This window comes from Tenrec ecaudatus, chromosome 1 (genome assembly GCF_050624435.1).
Source record: "Tenrec ecaudatus isolate mTenEca1 chromosome 1, mTenEca1.hap1, whole genome shotgun sequence".
Classification (NCBI taxonomy): Eukaryota; Metazoa; Chordata; class Mammalia; order Afrosoricida; family Tenrecidae; genus Tenrec; species Tenrec ecaudatus.
In genome coordinates, this window is record NC_134530.1 from 130,346,210 (window position 1) to 130,370,959 (window position 24,750).

Here is a 24,750-nt window from a genome sequence, read left to right on the forward strand (position 1 = left end):
TTCAGAACCTTTCAGTATGAAGCTGGATGAACAACTCCAAATGTACTGAGTCCACATTTATGTTCACAACTTGTCACCAATCACCATTCCCCCTGTTTTGAAATGAGAAAACCATTTGTACACGTGAGTTTTTCCTATAGTGCTGTCCTTGTAAGCTGCGCTCAACATCCCAACAGTTTCTGCAGCATTTTTCCCAAGCAGGAAACAAAATTTCACAGCTACACTGCTCTCTTAAGTCAACCACCACAAAACAAGAGGTTAGAATGAAACTGCTTTAATTAAAAAATTCACTGTAGCCAGATAAAACCTTCCCAGGCAATGCCACTGGGTGCACTAGCTCAGAGCGAGTTGCGAGTTGCTTGTTTAGCAGGGAGCAATGGGGGATATATACTATGAAAGATCTGCTCCATCCAGTGCAATTCCAGTGTTTTTGAGGTACCCACTCATATACACACCAAACACACTGATATTTTAAAATCTTATTGTTTCCTTTCAAATTTTCCACTGAGATATATATATATATATATATATATATATATATATATATATATATATATATATATATATATATATATATATATATCTTGCTATTTTTACTACTGGTAGAATGTCCACTGTAGTTAAAATGTCATAGTTCACCCATCTATTTGAATGAAATTGTTTACAGTATCACAAACCGTTCTATACCTACACCTGTTTATGAAAAGGCTATGCTTCTTTTAAAAAAATAGGATTTCTAGAATTCTATTGCTGTCTAAAAGCATATGCCTTGCAATTCAATCAGATATTTAAAAAAAACTTTCTTAAAGGATAATACAATTTTCTTCCCCAATAAGAGTTTGAAATTCTAATTCCCTACACTCACATCTGCAATTTTACTGAACATCATTATTCATTGTCAATTTAATTGGTGCAACATTTTAATGCTTATGTTGCTTTAGTTAGTCTTTCCATGCTTATCAGTTATGTTGTGTGTTTTATTTTTCCCGATGCTTATAACAATGGTTCCCAGAGTGGGCAATACTGCATCCTGAGGGGCACTGGCATGGCCCAGAAGGGTGCAAATGCAGCTAACTCTACTTTATCTTCGATTATGGGTGAGAGTACAAAAGTTTTTAAATGTCAGAAGAAGTAATTTTTCTTTTTGGAAAATGTAGTGGTACACCAAATAAATCCAGGAACCTATGGTTCATCCTAATGCCTACTCATGTAGAAAATACTTACTGGCCAAAAGAAGATGAAAACTGTCTGAACATAACCGATAAAGGGATAATATTCTTGGCATATATGGATATTTAGACTTATGGTGTACGTTCGGTTTGCCATCTTCTTTCTTATCTCTACAAGGTAGCCTCAAAATTCCATATACTGCAGTCCATATAAAATGGTGACTTTCAAACTTCATCCAAAACAAAAGTAAAAAACAAACAAACAAAAATGCTAAAATCTTTGCACCAAACAAACTTCATTTTGGAAACTCAAAAGAAATCCTGAAGCCACATGAAAGCAAGCTCATTGACATCAAGTTGATCCCAAACCACAGTAATGCTGTAGGACAGTAGACTTGCCCCCTTCGGTTCTGAGACTGTAAATCTCTGTGAGCAGACAGCCTCAACTTTCTCTTGCCAAGTAGGTGATAAGTCCTAGCTGCTTATCTTACAGTTAGTAGCCCAATTCATAACATATTATACTTCCTGATAGCTCATATTATGTGCTGGATCTTCTTGATGTATGAGGATGTAAAAAATATCTTTTGGTTCACAATTGGACAATAACAGGAAGAAAATGATGGATACTACAATTACAACTATTGCTCTCAATATGTTACATTTTCTAAAGGTGTTATGTATATTTAATCATCCCTATGATGCTATAAACTGAATAATATTATTAACCCCCCTTTTACCGAAAAGGGAATGAATACAAAAGTAAGTTTATTTTGATTGTGATGTAAGTGTAACATGCGTTGAGATTAGCTCTGCAATCAATCTCTGGAATCTGGGTTCTTAATAAAGCTTGTCTAATGCAAGAAGAAAAAGAATAAAGCTATGGTTTCCCTTGTTCGTGTTAGCTGCTTTCTAGTCAATTATGCCCAAGAGCCACCCTATATTTAGCCAATGAAGCACCACCCAGACTTGCTTTATCCTCACGATTGGTCCTTGGTTTTAGTCCACTGTTGCATCGGCCATCTCACTGAGAAACTTCCTCTTTCATGTTGTCCCCCACTTTACTTAGGAAGATTCCCATTTCCAGAGAATGGTCTTTCATGATGCTATGTCCAAAAAACTTGAGATGAAGTACTGCCATCCTGTTTCAAAGCAGCATCCTGCTGTTATTCTTCCACGATGTATCTGTTTGCTCTTTTGACAAACCATGGCCCTTTCTTCACCAGCACCAGACTTCAAATGCACCCATTATTCTATGGTCTTCCTTATTCAATGTCCAACTTTCACATGAATATGAGGCAATTTTAAATACCATTGCTTGGATCAGGCACACTTTAGTGCACAAAGTACCATCCTTGCTTCTAAACACTTTAAAGAGCTCGTGTGCGGTATATTTATTTTATCCTATGTAAATCTTAACATGATACGTTTGTATTTTCTAGATTTTTTAACAAATGTCATTCATTAGAAAAACTGTAAATTATGTGAAATATTATGTAAAATATGTAAAATTATTATGTTAAAATATGTAAAAATTTTACACATCTTTTGTCAGACACATTCCAGTTCATTAGACTTTTTTATATCACCAAAGGGATTTAACTTAAAACAAACAAACAAACAAATATTATCTTTATATCATTAAATTCCATGTCAACTCATTTCACCATTCTCAGTGGTTTGGCAGTTAGGGCCTGTAATCCCCCAAGATGTTAGTTAACAGAGTGCAAGCAACTCCATGATAGGATCAGTGTGAGCAGCCAAGCAGTTGCAAAAAGATTAGGGTGGAGTGCACTTGAAGAGATGTTCCCACAAGGGTGTGATCTACTCCTATATAACTATGTGCTGTGGAAAGTTATTCCTGTGTTGCTGGTGTGGATTCTGCAGCTGGTTCACTGACCTCTGGTTCACTGGACTTGAATCACTAGCCTACCATATTGCCTGCTGATCTTGGGAGTCATCAGATCCCAGCATCTGACCTGCTTACATTCAATTTATCAACCACAGCATGCACCAACCATATTCTTCAAGCTTGTCTTCTTGCTTCCTTGGTTCTCAGCCCCAGCAAATCTTGACTCAAGAAAAACTTCCAGTTCACCATCAGACCCATGGACTTGAACCAGACTGGATTTTTCTGCTTCTATAATTGTCAAGCCATTTCTTGATGTACATTTATTTCACTGCACATACAGATCCCCTAGTCTTACTGAATTGCTGGTACCTGTACAGTACAATGAAGATTCTATAAACTAATATCTAGCTATTCTGATTCTTGATCTTAGAAAAATGGCAATTAATTTCTCAAATTTATCATTTGATGTTTACTCGACACTTTAAGAATGTTCTTTCTTCATTCATAATTGTCTAAGGTTTATATTTATTCTGATTACTAAATATTGGATTATATGAAATATAATTCTGTATGTATTGAGATGATCACATGATTTTTCTCCTTTCAGCTTGTTAATGTAATGATTTGATTAACCCTCCTGTTTTCCTCTCTGTTAAACCAACCTTGCTGTTTTGAGATATGCTCTGTGCTGTATCTGCTTTGATTTATGCAGCTTTCCTTTCCTTTTCAGTTGCTGTGTTCAGTGTAATAACATTTTGGGTATTGTGTATTTAAGTTTCTGAATTATGTTGGTCTATAAAATCTTCCTCTTAAAAAAAAAATCTTCCTCTTACCAATTTCATCATATGAATCACATATCAGCCGTATAAAATGAGTTGCAGTAATATTTCTAGTTTTTGTCTTAGTCTTTCCTAATTTTCTCTCTTCTGAGGCCATTTTGGACAGTCTGCTTTTTCTTGTGTTCTATAGATTAATTTGAATAGAATGCTGTCAGCCCTGGTATAATAACACATGGAAAATAGCCAACCTTTTTTGACTAATTAGGCTACAAACAGCTTTTGCTTCAATAGTATAGTCATGGATGTTAAGGCGGCATGGTTACAATGAAGGGTTTTTGAGAAAATCCTTTCCAAGAGGATGTTTCCCATCAACAAACAGAAGCAAATTTAAATGCACGATTAACAAACATAATGTCCTCCTCGATAATTCTCAGCACTCTGGTAATTCTGTTAATATTACTGTGCTATCTACAATTCATTCTTTTGTTTCATGTTTTGAATAATTCAATTAAAAGTCTGACAAAGCAAGAACAAGGGATTAAATGTTGTTGAATTGTAATTCAAAATAAAAACATAAGCTCCTTGGGAACATTTATTACATATTCTCCAACACCTTTTCAAGTACCTGAGATTGTTGGATTTTAAAAAATAAACAGTTAACATTTAGCCATATTGTTGTCTATCCTCTCTCCTTTTTGGTAACAAATCCCAGTGATTGAGGAAAATAAAAATGGAATACAGTTCTAGCAAAAAGAACCATTAAAGAAGAGTTTGAGATGTCTCCATTTGGCCTACAGGGAAAGAAAGGCAACGTGTTCTTTCCTTTCCCCTGAACTGCGAGGACAGACATCTATTCCAGCATTAGCCCAGAATAGCACAAACTCCTGAGAAGGTTCCTCTACTGGAGCTTTTTTTTTTTTGACCTTTTACTTGGGCAATAGTAATGCAGAAGGCACTTTGAAGGTTATTAAAAAGAATGCAATAGAGACCTTGTCCTTGATAATAGGTACTGATTCCATTTTGGCCCATAGGCCCCCATGCGACAGAGCAGAATGCCATATGAGTGTTTCTCGGCTGGAACCTTTAGGAAAACAATCTTCTGACCTTCCTCCTGCAGGGCTGCTGGGAAGTCTCACGTAGCCAAGTGAACGCTTTACTTTTGTGCCATCAGGGGTTCCTTCCCCTTAGACAGTGTGATATTCTAGTAAAATAAATAAATAAGATGGAGATACCCATACAATGACCAAGTAATGATACTGATGTTACTAAACTTCCCCAACCTGCACCTCTGTAATTCAGAATTTTTCCTGGTAACCAAAATCCTATTAAAAGTCATAGGTAACCCCTGAAACACAATCATTTTCTTAGGTGACATGGTCTCACATTTCAGGTGAACAAAAATAGTTTTAATCATACGTGATAAAGAGGATAGCGACCAAGATAATGCCATAGGAAGCAAACTGCTCCTATAAACAAAGTTCTACAGCAGGACTCTAGATGCTTGCCAGAACGAGTGATGGAGGGAGATTCTGTGAGAAAGTTAGCTTCCATGACACTAAAAAGGACCTGCTGTTAAGTTACGGAGATATATGGAGCAATACGCCCTGTGTAGAGAGCCTTGTCGGTGCAATGGGGTTAATTGTCGTGCTGTTCATTGCAAGGTCAGTGGTTCAAAACCAGCAGTTGCTCTGCAGGAGGAAGCGGGTTGTTCTCACAATGATCCATTGTCTTGGGAACCTTGTGACGCTAGTCCATTCTGTCCAGTATAAGGTTTCTATCAGTCTGAATGGACTTGGTATCCGAGTTTGTTTTAGTTAAAGATGCAGACTTAGGATCACGAGAGTCTGGCTCTGACTCCGTCTCGGGCATTTCTGGGCGCAGGACTTCAGACATGTTGCTTGAACTTGTGATTCCTTATTTATTTTTTTATCTGAAAAGTAGGGCACATGGTATCACTAGCTCACAGTACTGATTTGAGGGTTAAGTGATTCCACCCATCTAAAACACTGACATGTTTCCCAATATATAAACTCAAATAACATGAGAGCTCTTGGTTATAAACCATGATTGCCAATGATGTAACTTCTTATCAAAAAGTGATGGAAGGATCAGTACAAATGACTCCTAGAGAATCAGAAATGACAAGGTGGCCTGAAAACTGGCTTTCCTGAAACAAAGTTCCCGGATAAAAAGTAGGTAAGCATAAAAGAAAAGGAATGCAGACATAAAAGGAATAAAATTAACTATGACTTTAGGGCAAAACAAGGAGAGGAAGAGTCTTTTCTCCAATGAACAAAGGGACCAATCTTCTTACCATTCTCTAGCATGACTGAGCCCGGTCCCCAGGAGTCCTGGGGGCACAAGAGTTAAATCCTTACTGGGAACAGAATAGGAGCACGGCTGTGTCACGGTTACATGCCAGGCTGCTGACACACTGGGTCGCTCATTTCAACAGCTGGAAACCACCAGCTGCTCTGAGGAAGCAGAGGCTTTCCACTCCCAATCAGTTTTGGAAACTCACGGAGCAGTTCTACCTTGTCCTCCAGGGTCACGGTGAGGTGTCATTGAATTGAGGGCAGTGTTTTTGAGTCCTAACAGAAAGGTTGGCTGTTCAAAAAGACCCGGTTTCCTGCTCCCATACGAATTACAGCTGAGGAAACCAAACGGGCAGTTCTAGTCAGTCAGTTGTGGTCGCTATGAGGTTAAATCCATTTGAAGGCACTGAAAGAAGATAGTAACTCTGAAATGTGGAAGTCACTCTTCCCATGAGGGATGAGAAGAGAGAAGTACAACTGACAGAGCAGGACAACCAAGAAAAAAGAGAGGAAGGCAGGGGAAAGGAGAACCTGCCTTTAAAATGAGCAAAATCAAATTTTGTTATAATATTAGCTGGTATTGAGATTCTAGGTGATGAGAAAGAAGGGATTAAATACTTAAATTCTAAACTTTAGTCAAAGATACTCAAAGAGTTGGCAGATCTGATGTGTAGCGATATTTATACAACTTAAAATCTATTTATGATCTAGCCTCTGAACTTTCCAAATCACTATGTCTATAGGATATACAAATTTTATGTCTATATTTAATACTGAAATATGAGTTGCTGTTAATATGTCTATATTTGTTCATTCGCATTCAGAGGGTGACAACTTTGTAGACTGCTATCCTAGTCAACAAATCTGCAGTGCTACGAAGGTTGATGGTGAAGCGATCAGAAAACAAATTAACTGATCAATCAGTAGTTTTTTTATTGAAAGTTCTCTTTTTAAAGAAAGGGGTTTTGTTGTTGTTGTTTTATTTTGTTCTTATGTTACTACTGGTTTTAGTAAGGGCAGGTCAGAATTGAGCATTCATTATTAACGTTGCTAAAGGTCACAAGGTTAAGAGATGAACCAAAAGGAAAAAGAATTCATCAATTGGGAAAACAAAAATAAGATATAATCATTTGGGGTTGTTTTATAAGCTGACCTCAAGGCATGATAGTTTACTCAAGAGTCTATAACATATGTAGAGTCTGGGCGATATAAATACGATGGGATCTTCAGAAGAGGCTGATCCTGCACACTTTTAAATTCAACTATCCATTCAAGGGAAGTGATATCTCATGGCAGAGCCATTTCATATATAGGAGAAAGTCCATGGGGGGATGGATTTAGTACATCCAATAGGAAAGTCACTTTATTAGGTAGATCTGGGAACCTGAAGAGCAGACCGTTAGGAATAAATATTGGGAGATTTTTGAACTTATCATCTCCTATCCTATATGTGGTCACAAATATTTTGTCTGTGACAGCTTTAATGATACAAGAAGTATCCCTACTCATCACCTGCATTCCCTTCAATCTATGATCTCCCTTTCCATTTCCCTGTGCCCCAGCCCCTCCTCTGTTTCCATCACAGGGAAGGAAATAATTAAAAATTGGAACCATGAAATATGTGTGAGGCAAGCATGAGCATTTTTTTGACTGTATTTTGAAGTTGACAGGCCAATTGATATATTCTCAGGGGCACTTACAATAAACAATAGTACAAATCGGATTGTTTACTCTGAAAGGCCAATTATAAAATGACAGAAGCTGGTCTAAAGATATTTGAAAATGATATAAAAGGAACTGGCATCTCTTCGTAACAGATACCCAAGTCTGGGGGGAAAAATATTAGGAGCAGAGTTTAAACCAGTGGCAAGAATATCCATTTCCTTCAAGTAGACTCTGACTCATAGTGAGCTTACAGGACAAAGTAGAACCTCTCAGTGGGGTTTCTGCATCTTCACTTCTTTAAGAGGTCAGACAGCCTCATCTCTCTCCCATAGAACAGCTGGTGGGTTCAAACTGCTGGTCGTTGTTTTGGCTCCCTGCGTAGTGCCCATTGCCACCAGGCCTCCATGTCAAGACGAGTGGGAACACAATGATAGCGAGAAGGACCTTATTCACTGGAGAGCCAGATAGCTGAAGACAAGTGAGCACGCAACTCACTGACATCCAGTAGATTCTGACTCATAGCAACCCACTAAGACAGAGAATTGCCAAAGTGGGTTTCTGAGACTGCAAATATTCATGGGAGTAGAAATTCTCATCTTTCTCCTGGATAAAGTGAGTGGGGAGATAAAAAATGTAAAGGCAATCAATAGGGAGATGGAGCAAATATGTGAGTGGTAGAAATCCACACAATGCTTTTAAAAACTATTACAGCAAAATAAAATTACAAGAAAACATATCCCAGAATACAGCAAAGTAAAGGAAAATGTGAAAGCAGAGTAGAGCGAAAACAAAATTCAACGTGATACAAGAGAAACAAAACTGAGAGAACGTTTACACAAAGACAATAAAAGGAGGCAATGCAAGTAAACATAAAAAAAAAAATCTCAAGATGCACAAACTAATCCAAAAGGGACGGTTTTCTTTTCATAGATTTTTATCTAATTTCTGGATATTTATTATGTTTATATGCTAAAAGATTTAAATTTACCTACCTTTAATTTTTTAACACACACACTTTCGGTGTTTACTATCAAAGACATGTTAAGTTTCTAACTTGAGTTAGAAAAACTGGAAGTCTTTCTTAGATGTTTTAATAAAGGCAGAACTGGTAGGTGAAAAAGTAGCAAGGAAGAGAAAGTGGAGAAGCCAGAATGCGATGTGACCCAGAGAGAGGAGTGGATTGAGATGCGTGACACCGACTCACAATACAAACTGCAGAACAAGCCTGGTGCCTCCCAGGCTCCTGTCATAAATAAAGACTCAAATGAAATCAGGGTATTTTCCATCTACCAGAACTAATTTACCAGGGTGTATTCATCAATGGAAGAAAACAATAAGGAATATAAATGCCAGATCATTGGATTTGCGAGGAATACTGTCAAAATAAGCAACTCTTTGCAACAGTTACTTGGGGGGAAAATGAAAATATTAAATAATTACACATTGCTACTTAGAGTTTACAGATTCTCTGTGAACGAATTTGCCCTGTTCTCAAAGCAGTCTGCTCCGGGTTGGTTTGATTGTTTCCTTTTGTTTTGCTGTTTTTATTGCCTCAGTCTTGGCATCGCTCCGGACATGTGTTTGGGATTCTTGCATATACAATGAAGAGCACATGCATGAAAGTGCAGCCATCCTGACAGCTACATAGCGGTTGGTTAAAAGAAGGCAGACAAAAAGGGAATTTTGTTCCTTTTTGCATTATATAAGACAATAGAGCAGAAAGAGAAAGAAAAGTAAGGCAAACAGCAGCAGGACAGAGAATGAAGCTCGGAACACCCAAGACCAGCACAGGGAGGTATGGGAGCCTGCAAAGACAGAACAGGGTAACAACAAGGACAAAACCTACAGTAGAAAAGAACTGTCAGGCACAGCCCCTCAAAACAATAGATAGGAATAAAAGCAAGGAGATGACAGCAAAAGAGCAGCATGGAAGCTGGTAAGAAAAAGAAACAAAAAATTCAAATAATGGATTTTCTGACACCCCTGCTGTTCCTCCAGCACAGTGCGTCACAGTCTCACAGAGCAGTGCATAATTTATTATGGCCACTCTCTGCCAGGCTTCTATAAAGGGCAAACAGCTATATGAAAATACTCCTCCCTGCCTGGATGGCTCAGATCATTAATGATCTCCGCTCTAGAGACTGGCAGAGCAGGGGGATGGCAGGCGAGGGCAGAGCAGCACTTCAACTTACTGGGCTGGATGGCTGTCCATGTTTAGTCTTCCCAGCCAGCAGCCAAGACTGCGAATTCACTCCCAGGATAACTCCACTCACCCCACTCCCTGCTGCGCCCACCTTCAGTTTCTCTAAATCTAGTTCCATCAGGACTAGTTCCTAAAGGCTTTTCCTTATGGGAGGAGAGATGTCACATTTACACACTAAAAAGTAAATTTACAACATAAACACATAAAAGAAAAACCACTAGTTTTAAGTCTAAATAACTAAATCAACACCTTATCATTTGATCTCCCTTTTGATCGACTTTAAATTTGTTCTATCTAGTTTTTAATATTTTCTGCTTTCTTGACTGTTGAAATTTTTATCTGTTCAACTTGTTACTGTTCTTTTGTTTTTAGTGTTTTTCCGTGTAGGAAATTCAGAGAGGTGAGTTAGCAGAGACAGGAACTGGATTAATAGCCCCTTGGGGTCTGGTAGGGGAGGTTGGAGGAATGGGGAGCTAATAAGGATGAGTACAAGAATGAAAAAAATGTTCTAAAACGGATGGTGGTGGTGATTGTACAACTCTCTTAATGTGAATAAATTGTTGAGTTCTATGCTATGTGAATAATATGCCAATAAAACTGTTAAAAATAAAAGCAAATTTTACAAAAACATTAAAAAACAGACCTTGTAAATTAACATTAGTAATTGAAAAACTTCGTTACATTTTACTCATGCTTGGAGATTTTAGAAAGTACTATGGGATTCCCTTTGAAGTGAATTTTTTGCAGAAAATATTTAAATTGCAGAAGCAAACATCTTTCAAAAATCATTTTTATAATTTTTTTCAGGAAACTGACCTTTTCAGTACTATTTATATAGAGAAACTTTCATTATGTTCAATGGTAGTGCTTCCTTCAAATAGAGAATAATTTGTTATGAAACATGACAAAAGTCTCTAGTGGGGATGGTCAGGGTTTACTTATTTTTTCACTAGCAAATATATATATTTAATATAATATATACACTGGCATATATATGAACATAAGCTTCTACAAGGTTAAAGAAAACTTTATTAAATAATTTTTTTTACTCTTATCTTTATTCAAAACCAATACATATAAGAACTCGGGGTCTTTTTTTTTTTTTTTTGGCACCCCATCCGGAAAACACTCCTAAAGTCCAACAAACAGACCTGAACTACTAATAGGGTTTCTTCTTTAACATGCTATTGTGAGAGTCAATGTTGCCTGAGCGTGAGAAGCACAGAGGTTTGGATCCCCAGGTGGCCACTCAGTAAACTGTGACCCAGCAATTTGCTCTGTCTCTGGTGTCCTTCATATGTAAAATGGGTCAGATACATCTTATTACTCCAATGATGTCCTAGCTTGTCAACTCTTGCATCATAGCTACCCAAGGAAGTGGGGGTCCAAGTAAGACGAAAGCTTCTTCTTCATATAATCCAGCTTTTTGGATTATTTGTTCAGCACACAGATTGAATAAATATGGTGAAAAACCAGATGCCCAGCTTTACTGATTTTAAACCAGGTTGTAGTCCATAGTTCTGTCTAAGTACATGGCTTTTGGTCCAAGTTCAGGTTCTGCATGAGCATAAAGACATGTTCTAGAATTCTTATCTTCTCGCTGTTACGCATACTTTCTATGATCCACAGAGGCAGTGGACTTTACACAGTCAGTAAAACACAGGTAAGTATCTTTTCAGCATTCTCTATTGTTATCTAACATCAGAAATATGCCAGGTCATCTTGTGAATCTGGCTTGAATTTTCATTTATTTATTTTTAAATTTATATTTAATTGGGAGTTTAATACATTTGAGGGGTGCACCCCCAGAACCAGAAGTGTGCCGGGCAGAGAGGAGCTATCATGGTATGAATGTTTGCCACTAGCTGAGCATCCAGCAACTTGCTCTGGATTAGTGCCCATAGTGGCCTCATATGGGAAGGTCTCTGGTCACAGCGAATTTCTTTGCAAAAGCAGTTTCACTGGAACCTCATTTTTTTGTGATGGCCGATTTAAGAATGGCTGCTGTGAAAATATGTTTCCTGATCAGGAAAAATGCCATAGAGACTCTGTGATGTTGAATACTGCTTACAAGGACAGCGCTGTGGGAAAAACTCAAGTGTACACGTGTTTTCTCTGTTCAAAAAGGTGAAGTGCCAATTGACAAACCTTGTTTTGGACTTCAGTCAACTTCCCTAATGGATGAAAATGTCAACTCTTGGGTGCATTAGGAGTTTGTTCTACCAGGTCAAACTGGTGTAACTATCTCTATCGCTTTATTGACCTATCCTGATTTTCATATATAGAAAAACAATACAACTAATAGCAATAACAAAGTAAAACAGAAAAACCTCAATCAAAAATAAAGTAGAAAATATTAAAAACAGAACACCTTTAAAATAGGTCAAAAGGGAAGTACAGTAGGATTAAGCCCCCAGCAAATTCTCTGAGTCTAGAGATGGGAACAGCTTTGCTACCGTGCAGAGTGTGCAGGAAAGTAGATTGTTGCAGGTTTTGTTTAGTTAAGTGTTATCAACTTTTCATTAGATTTCCATGTTTGTTTGTTTCTTGTCTGCCTTTGGCTCTGTTTCAAAACCTCCTTGTTGACTTATGGGAGCATCTTATCAATCATCCACCTGAGGGATAATGATCTTCTGTTAGTATTGCCTTTGATTAGCCCCTGGGACTAATTTTTTAAAGTTCTATTGAGGGAGAGATTGGGGGGGGGGGCAATGTAGGTTAACTCCATATCACAGTACCTGGATTATTCACTTATACAGAATCTATCTTTTTTTTGTGGGATGTTATTTGCACTCTCAATGGGGGTTAATTGTCAAGGGTAATATACAATGATAATCACTGAGAATGTCAGTCACAGGTTTGCCAGAATAATATGTATCTTAATACAGCGAATACATTGATGTAGCAAGACCATGTTTGTCCGCCAATCAACAAACAGTTCAACAATCTTGGTAGCCTATCTTCCATTTCCTCAGACACCATGTATTTTCTGACTTAAGTCCACAGATCACAAGTGTGTTTGAAATAGTGTCCAGTTCACCCAATGGAGTTTCCACATCAGATGTCACTGATGAAACCACTGGAGGATACAGTGTGCCTTGAAGAAGATCCAGGATACAATGTCTCAGCATTTCACAGCACCTGGCCAGGTCACCAGAATGCACCCAGAAGTCCTGGTCAATGTGGCCCATTCAGTGGATACCACCAAAGGCACTCCCCTCCACGCCCCCTAGTATTCCCAAAGTATTATCAGTCATTCATTCCCCAAAACGGAGGTCAGTCCTCCCTCTTTTCCTACCAACAGACACACATTTGTGTTTCCCGGAAGTTTTGCTCTCTTTTCCCTCTCCTGCATTGTTTGTCCTATTAGTGTCCCTCATCCCTCTGAGAGGGATGTCTACCTGTCCAGGGGACCTCGTCGTGGATTTACATGGCAGCCACTAAGTAGACAGCTTGAATTTCTGTTCCCTGCTGATGTACTCCATCCACCATATTTGAATTATATTCAGAAACATTTTACTTGTATGTGATACTAATGATATGGTTGATAATTTCTTAGTTATGTTGGGTCACTGTTATTTGGTATGCACACAACTCTCTTCTAGTTGGCCACATATCTAGCTATTTTTGAAATTTCTTGGCGTCGAATGAATATTTCCAGTGCTTAATGAGTTTGTTGAAACATTTCATTGATATTGTGTCAATTTCTGAAACGTTGCTTTTCACGAATGCCTTCAGTACAGCTTGGACTTCTTCCTTCAGTGTCATTGTATCTTGATCAACTAGCTGACACGGTTTCCATTGGTGCAGCTCTTTGTGCGATCTTTCCATCTGCTTTTAATGTTTCCTACATCATTCAATATTTTTGCCTAAAGAATTATTTAATATACAATTGAAGCTTGGATTTTTTCTTCAACTCTATTCACCTTGACATATATTTGCATTTTTTTATTTTTGAATTTCTAATCCTCTTTGTTCTGATGATCAATGATGTTTTCAGCAGTTTCTTCTTATTTTGATGGTGGCCCATCAGAACAGGAAGGCTCTGGATGCTTGCCTCCATCCCTGTCAGTTATTGAGGTCTACTTGACTTTGAAGAGCCATCTCTTGGGCAGTCATATTTTGGGTTTCTTCCAACCGAAGGGACTTATCTTCCAGCTCTATGTCTTACAAGGTTATACTACTAATCACTGGATTCTCAGTAGCTTTTCCCCCAGAAGTGGACAGCGTCTTCCTTATTCACAGTCTGTTCTGTGTCTGGCAGCTCCATCGAAAATGGTTCACCCTGGATGTCCCTGCTGGTATTTGAAATAGCAGTGGCAAAGCTTCCAGCATCACGGCAACGTGCAAGTCATCACAGTACGACAAAGTGATGAGTGTGTGTGTGTGGTTGGCGGTGAGGGCTGATAGAGACTAGAATTTAATATATTCTATTATCCCTACATAAAGGAAGCTCGCCCTACGGGGCTATACAGGAATATGGGAAAAACAGGAGCGAAAGCACGTCATGTTGTCATTTGCTTGCAGGTACAGACAAGGAAAAAGCAAAACTACCAACAGATATTTCAGCTCATTATATAGAGGGCTAGAAATTTCACAGATATAGAATCTACAACCTCTTCTCATCAGACATAAACACTCAGTAAGGGTAACTGAATTTGCATATGTAACTTTATGTAGAGAAACTGTAAAAGCTGAGCATTTAAGTATCAGCAGATACAGAGAGAAGTGTACAGCTTCAAATAATCAGTCCTAAATAAAAATATACAGCAAATAACACATAGATGTTCAAAGTGGCTAAATATTTAACTCTCGTTTGAAACTGATTCCTTAAAAAACATCACTTTTCTGCAGAGTATAGATTTGTTTACCAAATGGCTACTTAATATGTTGCTACTTTAGTGAATAAGAAATTGTTAGCTGTAAAACACAATTATTACTCAGAGATCTCAATAATGCAGTCATTTTCTAGGGAGCCCTTATGCATTTGTCAAATCTGTGATGGTCCATACGCACCTTCCTGGGTATATCTGTGAGTTTGATGGGTGGTTATCCTAATAATTCTCTGAGCACAAAAATGCCATTGAAGCTTTGATCTTTAATCAATAAGCCCAGATTGCAAATGCCGTGCTTATAATATATCTGTTTTCCTGGACTTTCCTTTTTGGTCCCAACATTTCCTTCACTAGTCAGGCAACCCATGTTCCTCCATCCTGTCATGGTTACCTGCTCCCAGCTGGAAACCCTGAATTGATTGCAGTCTGAAAGAGATTGGTTCTAGCCCAGCAGGAAGGGTGTAAACACTTTCTCTCCAAGGTAGAAAGGTTTTCTTGCAATCGGTGCCTCTTATTCTGCACTATGGTTTCTCTGATCCATTGGCCTTTTTCTTGCCTTGACTTAAACCTTGGTGCTTCTGTGCCTCTTGGCTTTGGAGTGCTTCTGAACTGTCTGTCCTACTGTCTTGCTTTTAATCCTAATAGGCAGTGATTGCTTCAGATACAAGCCTTAGTTTTTTCAAATGGTCCTTCCAAGTACACTAGGCTAGTTGGATCCGATAACTGGATCCTGAACCTAATTGCCAATACTCATATCTGGGAGTCCCTCCATGCTTCTGCACTGCTAATCCTGGTGAGGCTGTATGGTATTGAAATGTTCCATGGTTTATGGTATTCAAATGTTCCATTATGGTATTCAAATGTTCCATTATTATACTATAATGTTTGCATCCCCATGGCACCCTCACCTCCTGCTCTTTAGGTCAAAGACAACTTAAATATGTAAATTAATTTGATTCTGAAGTCAAAGTTTATAAAATATTATGCTAAAATTCTCAAATTGCAGTGATATTCAGAACCATCATCACTTGAAAATGATTTTTAAAATATTTTAATGTTGCTAACCCTTTATTTCTGGAATATAGCAAATGATGGGTATAATAAAAATAAATTATAAAAGGATACATTTAAGTTTTTCCTGTGTACATTCACCAAACCATCCACCTATTTTTTGTATATATATATATATATATATATATATATATATATATATATATATATATATATATTTCTGACACACAATTTCTGTCCTAGATACACAATAATACTCTCTGACCTAAAATGAATATTTCAGTTAGATGTACATGGTATTATTTTTCTACTAAAATTTTATGATTTTTCAAAGAAAACAATCATTTCTATCATTAACCAACATTAATAACTAAAATGAAAGACTCAGAAAGTCAGCTTTAGGCAAGATATTGGCAGTAATATAAATGCCTCTTACAGATCTCCTGTAGTTATCTACTTATGCAAGCACCCATGTCTATGTAAATGAATGAGAATTAAAATCAAATAAGAAGTTGAGCAATGTAATAAAATATAAATCAAATATTCCTATTTGATTAGAGATACTTTTGTCTCATAAACAAGTTAATAGTTCATTTTAAAGCATTTCTAAAGTGACAGACACACAAGGAAAATAAAAGAAAATGGGATAATTCAAATATGCATAGGCAATATCAGATTTCAGTTATCATTGCATAGGTGTATACCATGTCCCTTCATGGAAATATGCTATTTCACAGTGCAATGATTTCCAAACCCATGAATATGATGGCTCCAAAGGCCAAATCATGGCATGAACTTCACCGTCACGATCATGATCTGGTCGGCTCACACTTCGAGCTCCAACCTGGTGCACAAACGTGAGCACGTTCATGTTGACTTCATGCTGTCACATCAACTCTAACTCACGGGGAACAGTGTGCCGTAAGCTTCTCCATGGCTGACCTTTGGCAGTACATCTACAGGCCTTGCTTTGAGGTGCCTCTGGGTGGATTCAAACCTCTAACCATTCAATTAGTAGCTGAGCCTATGAACTATTTACATCAGCCTGGAACTTCCCATGTTCAATAAAACATGCTTAAATGTCATATTCAGGACACAGCAGAGCTTTACCACAGATGTAATAGACAGAAATGGGAAGCTGCAGGAGTGAGCTTGAAACATAGATATCCTCATGGGCACTTATGGCAGGGGTATTAATAAAAGGTCAATGTCTATATTTTACATTTTAATCAGTAGTAAACCTTGCGTTGGACACCCAAAGAGATGCCCCAAAGGCACATGGCTTCAGCTTGCTGCATTTTACCGATAACAGGGCTCACATATCCCTTCCTCTAATCTTTGAGTTACTTGGATCCCTCATGCTCCCGAAGTCTCTGGAGCTCTCCTCATTCTGGAAGGAACAGGAAATTCCTGTTAGGCACTTGGGCCTTGTAAGCGGTATATTTAGATTTTCTCCTGCATAGAGCTACAGCAGGCAAGGTGTGGTCCAGGCAAGGATGTGATCATTACTCTCTGGACACTGATACTGAATATGGAAGAGAGGGTCTATTACTTCCGCTGCTGTAAGGAAAGGTTGATTTCCCAGAAGAAATACCAGCATATCTGGGCAATGTCATCCTTACACTGAATTGTAGATATTTTCCCTAATGATAGGTGTCTGTTCTTTCACAAGGACAAAGGTGATAATCAGTGATCAATGTCTTATGAGTCATATAGGCATTTTGCAACAGAGAGAAAAGCTTCCTGTCTTTTTAAATAAGCATACACAATTTGCATACATTAAATTTGGAATTAGAACAGATCGTGACAGGACAATGTGGGGCTGATCCTGATTGCAGTCATTGATCTTTTAAGATGGCTGAACATTTTAACGTTTACCACCTTTAAATCCTTTTGTCCTTGCTTAGCTATTGGTTTATTTCCCGATGACAAAACAAATGTTAGGACTGTTTGAACTAAACATTCCAGCATTTAAAAATTCTGTGCAGCGCGTATGTGTAAACATGGAGGAAGGAGTTGTGAATAACAAGGTATATCCAGTGATTAACAGTGCACTCGCCACCTCTATCTCCGGAACCTGCTCTGCCTTTGGAGCAAAGACCGAACTGCCCACAAATATACCACCATCTAGGAATTCTCTCTCTTAAAAAGAAATCTCTACTAAACTAGATGTGGACTACTCAGCAATCATCCTTCCTGAGAGGAAAGCTCCCAGACTGAATGGTGGCGATCCCACGTGGAAAGCATGCTTGGTAAAAGGGAGCAGGGTGCTCAACAAGATGAGCTGACACAGTGGCCGCAACAACAAGAACAGTGGGGGAGGTGCACAGGCCCAGCCAGTGTTTGGTTCTGCCGTACATAGGCGCACACTGAGTTGGAACAAACGTGACGGCACCTAACAACAACAACTGCACCCACAATGGGGACAAGGAGAACAAGATCTTTGTAGCCTGAGAATAGTTAGGTAAAGACAGCCTGAATTATTGACTATGATTTCATCTCTAGGCCATTATAAATTCAAGTGAGCATGTATGCCTAGTTTCCACATTGAAGTCTTTTGCGATATGTGATTCTTCCTTTCCATGGGAAAGTGGACTGATGGATAAGGTATACTCAATTCTAGGCAGATGATACATACTAGGATAATTTCAGCTGAGGAGGTACACTTTTTAAGTAGTACACACAGAAATAGAAATGCAGGCACACTGACAAATTCAGTTTGTCTAGAGATTTGGATTTACCTAAATGACATTGTACAGGATCCCTGATTATGCTTTCACGTAAGCATGAGACAGCTAACAACAAGGCTGGTGATTCAAATCTGCCAGCTGCACCTGTGGAGACTTCGGGCCTCAGCAACCTGATAGAAGGTCACTATGCGTGCCAGTCCGCTGGATGGTGGTGGGTTTGGTTTGGGTTTTGGGGAAATGATGCTGCAGGAGAGCATGCACCGAGCCTCAGACAGAGCCACGGACTGGGACACGAAGCTGTGAGACAGATAGTGAAGTGGACCCCCTTAGTCCAAGGCAAATAAGGCACGTACCCTGTCCCCAGCTCCTCTTCCGTAAATAAAGAGACTGAGTTGGAAAATTGTTAAGGCTCCTGTCAGTCATGTGATTCCATACTATACTATGCCACACCATTGACTCAAGATGGAGAGCTTGTTTGAAGAAAATAAATGAAGTTCCAGAAAGTAAGTGGTCGAACAAAGACCCATCCGGGTTCTATGGCCCGTGTTGAGAAGCTCTGTGAAGTGAGTCGCTTCATTCTTGCACAGTAAAAGGAGAGGTAGAAAGCAAAGCAAGACAAGGCATCGTATCCCATTTCTCTGCCCATGCAATTTTCCCAACCGCTTTTCCTTTGGTGTCTAATGGATGACTTAAAACCAGAGCCCCCCAACACTCCCCACCCCCATGAAGAAAGTAATCCAGCGCACTTCACCGTAAAAAGGTCAAATCTCAAGGTTGAATTACGAAGACATGTCTGAGCACTGACTCCTGTCCAATGCGTACTGACTCCTACTGGGCCACGTACAGGGCTTTGGAGCCGTGGCAAGCTTTAGCGTCTATTGCTCTGTGGGAAGATGGCTAAGTGTGCCCATGTCATCTTACTAGTTCAAGAGCTGTTAGAATGCCCTTTTCTGTAAAACCTATTTATCCAAAAGTATATCGATAATGATTTCCAAGTTGAGAGGGATATAAGCGATGCGCAAGAATAACAACAAAGCTGCATGTGGTCTACTCAGCCCTAGTTTGACGATCATTTCAAAGGCTCTGCGGTCTGCAAAGCAGAAGTAAAAACAACTTCAATTCAATTAGTGCTGTAAGAACACTTGGCATCCAGAAAGAGGAATAGATCTCCAACAACTGCCATTTTAGATAGAATGTATAGAATTTGTTATAGTTCAGTTATATTAACATACTATGTTTGTATCGGTTGGAAATGATTCATAGGTTCCCGAACTCCTTTGGCCTCTAGTCCCCCTTTTCAGAAAAAACACTTACTCGGTGCACCACGGCCATGGAAAACTTTGTACTCTAGCCCCAGATCCAGGGTAAAGTGATTTTGCAGCCCCCTGGATGCTTCCAGCGCTCCCCAGAGGCAGGATTGCCCACTTTGGGAAACACTGGCTTAATTCAGGTGTAAATAACTTAAGATCTGAATGTTAAAGCATCAGAGAAGCGCCCTTTTTTCTACCAGACAAAATATGTATCTGAATCGAGTTTTGCTTGAGATTTTATGTTTGGAGACACAGGAATTCAGAACTACGAATGAAGTCAGAAATAACCCAGTGCTGTGCATATAAACATATTTAACACTGATATCAGAATACTCACTCATTAGGAACTATCATAGTTGCTTTCTTCATACGTATAATAACATGCACACCAGATTTGTAAACTGTGACAAAAACATGCATATATAACATATATATTTATATATGTTTGTGTGTATGTATGTGTGTGCCCTTGTGCATAAAATTACTTTTAGTCTTTCCTTTGGGTACTGGACCAACTAAAACTTTTGCTGAAAATCAAGGTTACTGGGAGAACCCTTACAAGGTTATTGGAACACCCTTAACTAACACGACAAATCAGATTGGAGAGGAGGCCTGGAAAGGGAAAGCACAAGGGTTCTGTTTGGACCACAATCAATACAAGATTTCTATGAAACCAGTCAAACTGTTATTTAAACAATCACTATTTGGATATACATTTGTCAAAGATAGTAAAATACGCTGAAAATAAGCAGAATGTATTGATGTAAACACAACCCAGAATCACATAAGTAAAACATTGACTCTGAGGAGGCACATCAAGGGAAATACTCAAGTTCGTTGTTTGCTTGGTCTGTTTTAAAGAGTAGCAAACTATGCTTACTTATGTTTTTATCAATCTGGTTATGCATAATATGAAAATAATATATTCGCTTGCTACAGTACGAAACCAAGATGACAGACCTTTAAAGCGCAAGCAGGTTTGGGGTTTTCAAGTTTAAGACCCTCCTTTGAGAAAGGGAAATGGATGGCCCAGGAGGGGAAGCGTCTTGATCCGGATGACATTGATGGCTGTTCACGTGTACACAGAGCGACACTGCCTTCAACACTTAGTGAGGAACAAGAGTTGAAGGTTTTAAATAAGGTGTCACTTTGCAGCAAGTACACAATATGCATTCAGAGTTCGGCTAGAGACTTTTTATTTCCATGAAATTTATGAATAAATATGATGCCTTTATGTTATAGCAGTGCCTGAATGGTAAACAACAACAACAACAACAAAACAGGTTTTTTTACCTGCTCCTAATAGGCTGTCAGCTAAACTCCTCCCTGCAACACTAAGGGAAAAAGACTTAGCTATCTGCTTCAGTGGAGCCCTGGTGCAGAGATGTTACACAGTAGCCTGCTGACTCCAAGGCTAGCAGTTTGAAACCACCAGCAGCTCAGAGAAAGACAGAGGCAGTTCTATCCTGTCCTATAGGGTTACTGAGTCAGGATTTACTATGCCATGGTTACTATGAATCACTGCAGTGAATTTGTTTTGTTTTTACCTACTTCAGAAAGGTTATAAGGCTGAAACCAAACTTGTGATCATCATGTTGATTCCCATTCATAGTGACCCCATAACTCACTCACTTTCAAGTCCATGCTGACCCACAGCGAACCCCTGTGGGTCTCCGAGACTGTAACAGGGAGTAGAGAGCCAAGTCATCCTTCCTCAGACCTGCTGATGGCGTCAAACTGCCCACTATGTGGATTGCAGCCCAACCCTTTAACACTACACCCCCTTGGCTTCTAGTGACCCTATAGGACAGTATGAAACTGCCCTCGTGAGTTTCCAAAACTATAACTCTGCACGGAATAGGAAACCTCAACTTTCTCCTGCAGAGCAGCTGGTGGTTTTGAACTACTGACCTTGCCATTCACAGTCTTAAATATTTAAGATTTACTGTGTCAACCTGGCTGATAAATACATGTGGGGTTAATTGAGAGATAAATGACTCCCGTGAGCCTTGCCTTTCTAGTTCTTGGGTTTCTTGCTTTGTGATGGTTGGACCAGGGTCAGCTCCCTTAGCCAGTTCCCTGCTTCAGCTGGCAGGGCTTACTTCCTGCAAGACCTCCCTGAGGAGAAGCCACATGGACCTACCCCGATGCAGCCCTGGGTGCTGGAGCAGCCGTGTGGAGACCCCTGCCAGCGCTCAGATACTCACACATTCACTGATTCACCTTTCCTCCTGCAGTCGGCATCATTGCGTGTGTTTTGTGAGATGGAGGAGGACTTTGTGGATTGGTGTCGGACATAGGACTAAGGTTGGATTTATGGGCTTAGACAGCACTGGGTTGGGGGTCTTTCTTAATGTACACTTACCCTTTATATAAAACTCTCTACATATGAGTTTCTGTGGATTTGTTTCCCTAGTTCACCCAGACAGACACACAGTCCAACCAGTAAACCAGTATAGCCCAGGGCTCCTTCAGCAAGGTTACTACCACTGTAAACCCTGTGGAGTGGTCTGCTCTGACACACATGGAGTCAACGTGAGTTGCCATCAACTCGGCAGCATCAAGTTTATTTATTTAACATTGTCGAGTACAGGCAATGACCTTCCTCTGTTCATAGGTTTCATTATTTCTTGGTACGTGTGGAAACATTTAGAAAGAGATTAGCAATAAGCAAGCACAGGTATGCACATGGGCACAGATGCACATGGCTAATTTCTACTGATTGAAAAAAAAGCAAAACATCATTTAGGTATAAAGCTTGTGCTTTAACTTACTAAGCAATTATGAGAAAATACTTCAGATAAAGGGATAAAAATAAGTGTTTAAAGAGGAAAATGCTAGCATGCTTTCTCTAATAAATATCAGTTTATTTCCTTCACAAACTAGCATTTTTCAGGATCTGCCAATATAACCAGTTCTTGCTTGTCCACGGGTGCATTCAACAAAAGGAATGAAATATCACCGTGGGACAGAGAGGAGAACCTTGAATGTCCCCTCCCCGCCCCATAGTGGAGGACAAGCTCCACATCCCAACTCGCAAGGTCCCAGAACTCAAACACACTGCCTTCAAGTTGATTTGAATTCTCGGGGAGCACTCCAGAAGGACAATCAGGCCCCTTCCAGAAGGCCAGTTATTTAAAATCATAATGGAGATGCCAAACTCAGCCCAGGAGTGAGCCCAAGACTTCTGCCTGACTTACTGATCCCTCTGAGCATCCTGCTGTGAGTAGACCTGGGATACATTTTCCCAGTTGTTGAGGATGCTCACCTCCCCTGCTGCCACATAAGAATGGTATCTTTCTAATTCTCAAATCGATTCTGAATGTTAGCTAAATATTTTAAAAGTACTCTCAAATCTACCCTGAATGATAATATGAAAATAGCCATCTATATTCATTTGACGAAGCAGAAATCATTTTTCCTCCTACATCGAGTTCCATTGAGTTTAATTCAAATCAATCCAATGACTTAAAAAAAGGGGGGGAGGGGTTGGAAGTACACCTACCATGTTCAAGTCCCTGTAACATGCAATGATATAAAGACACAAGTAAAATCTCCAGGATTAGAAAAATCTGCCATATATTACAACCTTCTATGTTATTCTTTCACACCATGTTCCTCTGGGCTTAAAAGATAAATTCTATGCAAAACACTTACCTTTTAGAGCATTAAGGTTACAGTCCTCCTTAACATACAACACTGTGTCTAGTTACATAAAAACCTGGTATTTTCAATAGATTCATTTTTCATTTTGTTTTGTTCATTAAGTGGTTAGAAATATTTTAGCATAAGGGTTCCATTTAATATATCCAAAAATAAAAATAGCATCAAAAAATTTTTTGCAAATCCCCAAACACAGTTAGGGAATAACGATCATATGCTAAAAAATGTAAAATGCAATTTATGCTCTAGCCCATTTACTGCAAAATCACTACGAACAATGCATCTTGTGCTGTGTATTGCTCCAGGGAAACAGGATCAGCATCAGGAATGAATAGAGAACGCTGCATTGGAAATCAGCTAATTCTGCTCCAGCACTTTTAAACACTCTTGTTATCTTCCTTCCTGTCCAGCATATAATGTGATATTTCCCCCCAATGAAACTAAGTAGTTGCTGTATTTTCACCTTTCCTGATTTTCCACCTTTCAAGCACTAAATATTTAAACAATGAGTACCTGCACTTTTCAAACCAGTCATCTGATCAACCAATTTCTTTGTCTCTGTTGTGTTACATAAACATACATGACGGTGATATGTAGCTTTGTACCTAATAATATTCTGCCCTTTTTTTGCCAACAGTATAAAAGGTGGTCCTGGTCAAGGTTCTTACCTGCCCACAAGCCAACCCCATGCCTCTTTCTCCCATGCCATGTGGACAGGACAAATTCAGCTCCAGGGCATCTGCTCCAGAATCCTTTAAAACAGAAATAGGAGGCAAAACATTATTGGTAAACAGATGAACTGTTACCACTGAGAACAACAAAAGTTATTTTTGCTTCATTTCATGTTCTATGTTTCAGGCATCTTGTGAAATACATTCTGATTCTACCAACTAAAAGTATGTGTAATAAAAACAGCCTCTGATCTTTACTGAGTGTTAACTTGGTGCCACTTACTGCCCTACGTGTTTCATATTTATTATCTATACTTTTCATAAGCCCTGTATCATTGGGATACCAATTTCACAGGTAAGCAAACTGAAGGACAGAAGATTAAATGACAACCCTGCTTAATAAGTGACAGAGTACAGAGCTTTTCTCAGGTCTGCCTGACACTACGTTTATTCTCTCCTAGCCAGCTTCTGTATTTTAGAGAAACAACTCTTCCACATCCTAGATCATTGGTGCTGCCTGGGAGGAGGAATGTGAAGAGAAAGGAGGCAGGCTAGCTGGAATGAGTAAGAGTAAAATTTCAAATATTTCA

The 24,750-nt window shown here is 39.0% G+C and overlaps 1 protein-coding gene across 1 annotated transcript in view; it reads right to left on the bottom strand.

The window, feature by feature from the left end:
* The window catches only part of DPYD (dihydropyrimidine dehydrogenase), a 1,117,227-nt gene that overhangs the window by 380,574 nt on the left and 711,903 nt on the right, over window positions 1-24,750 (bottom strand). The window contains exon 16 of the mRNA XM_075558725.1: window positions 24,158-24,241. Coding sequence (XP_075414840.1) covers window positions 24,158-24,241 — 84 coding nt within the window. The remainder of the gene's footprint in view (window positions 1-24,157; window positions 24,242-24,750) is intronic.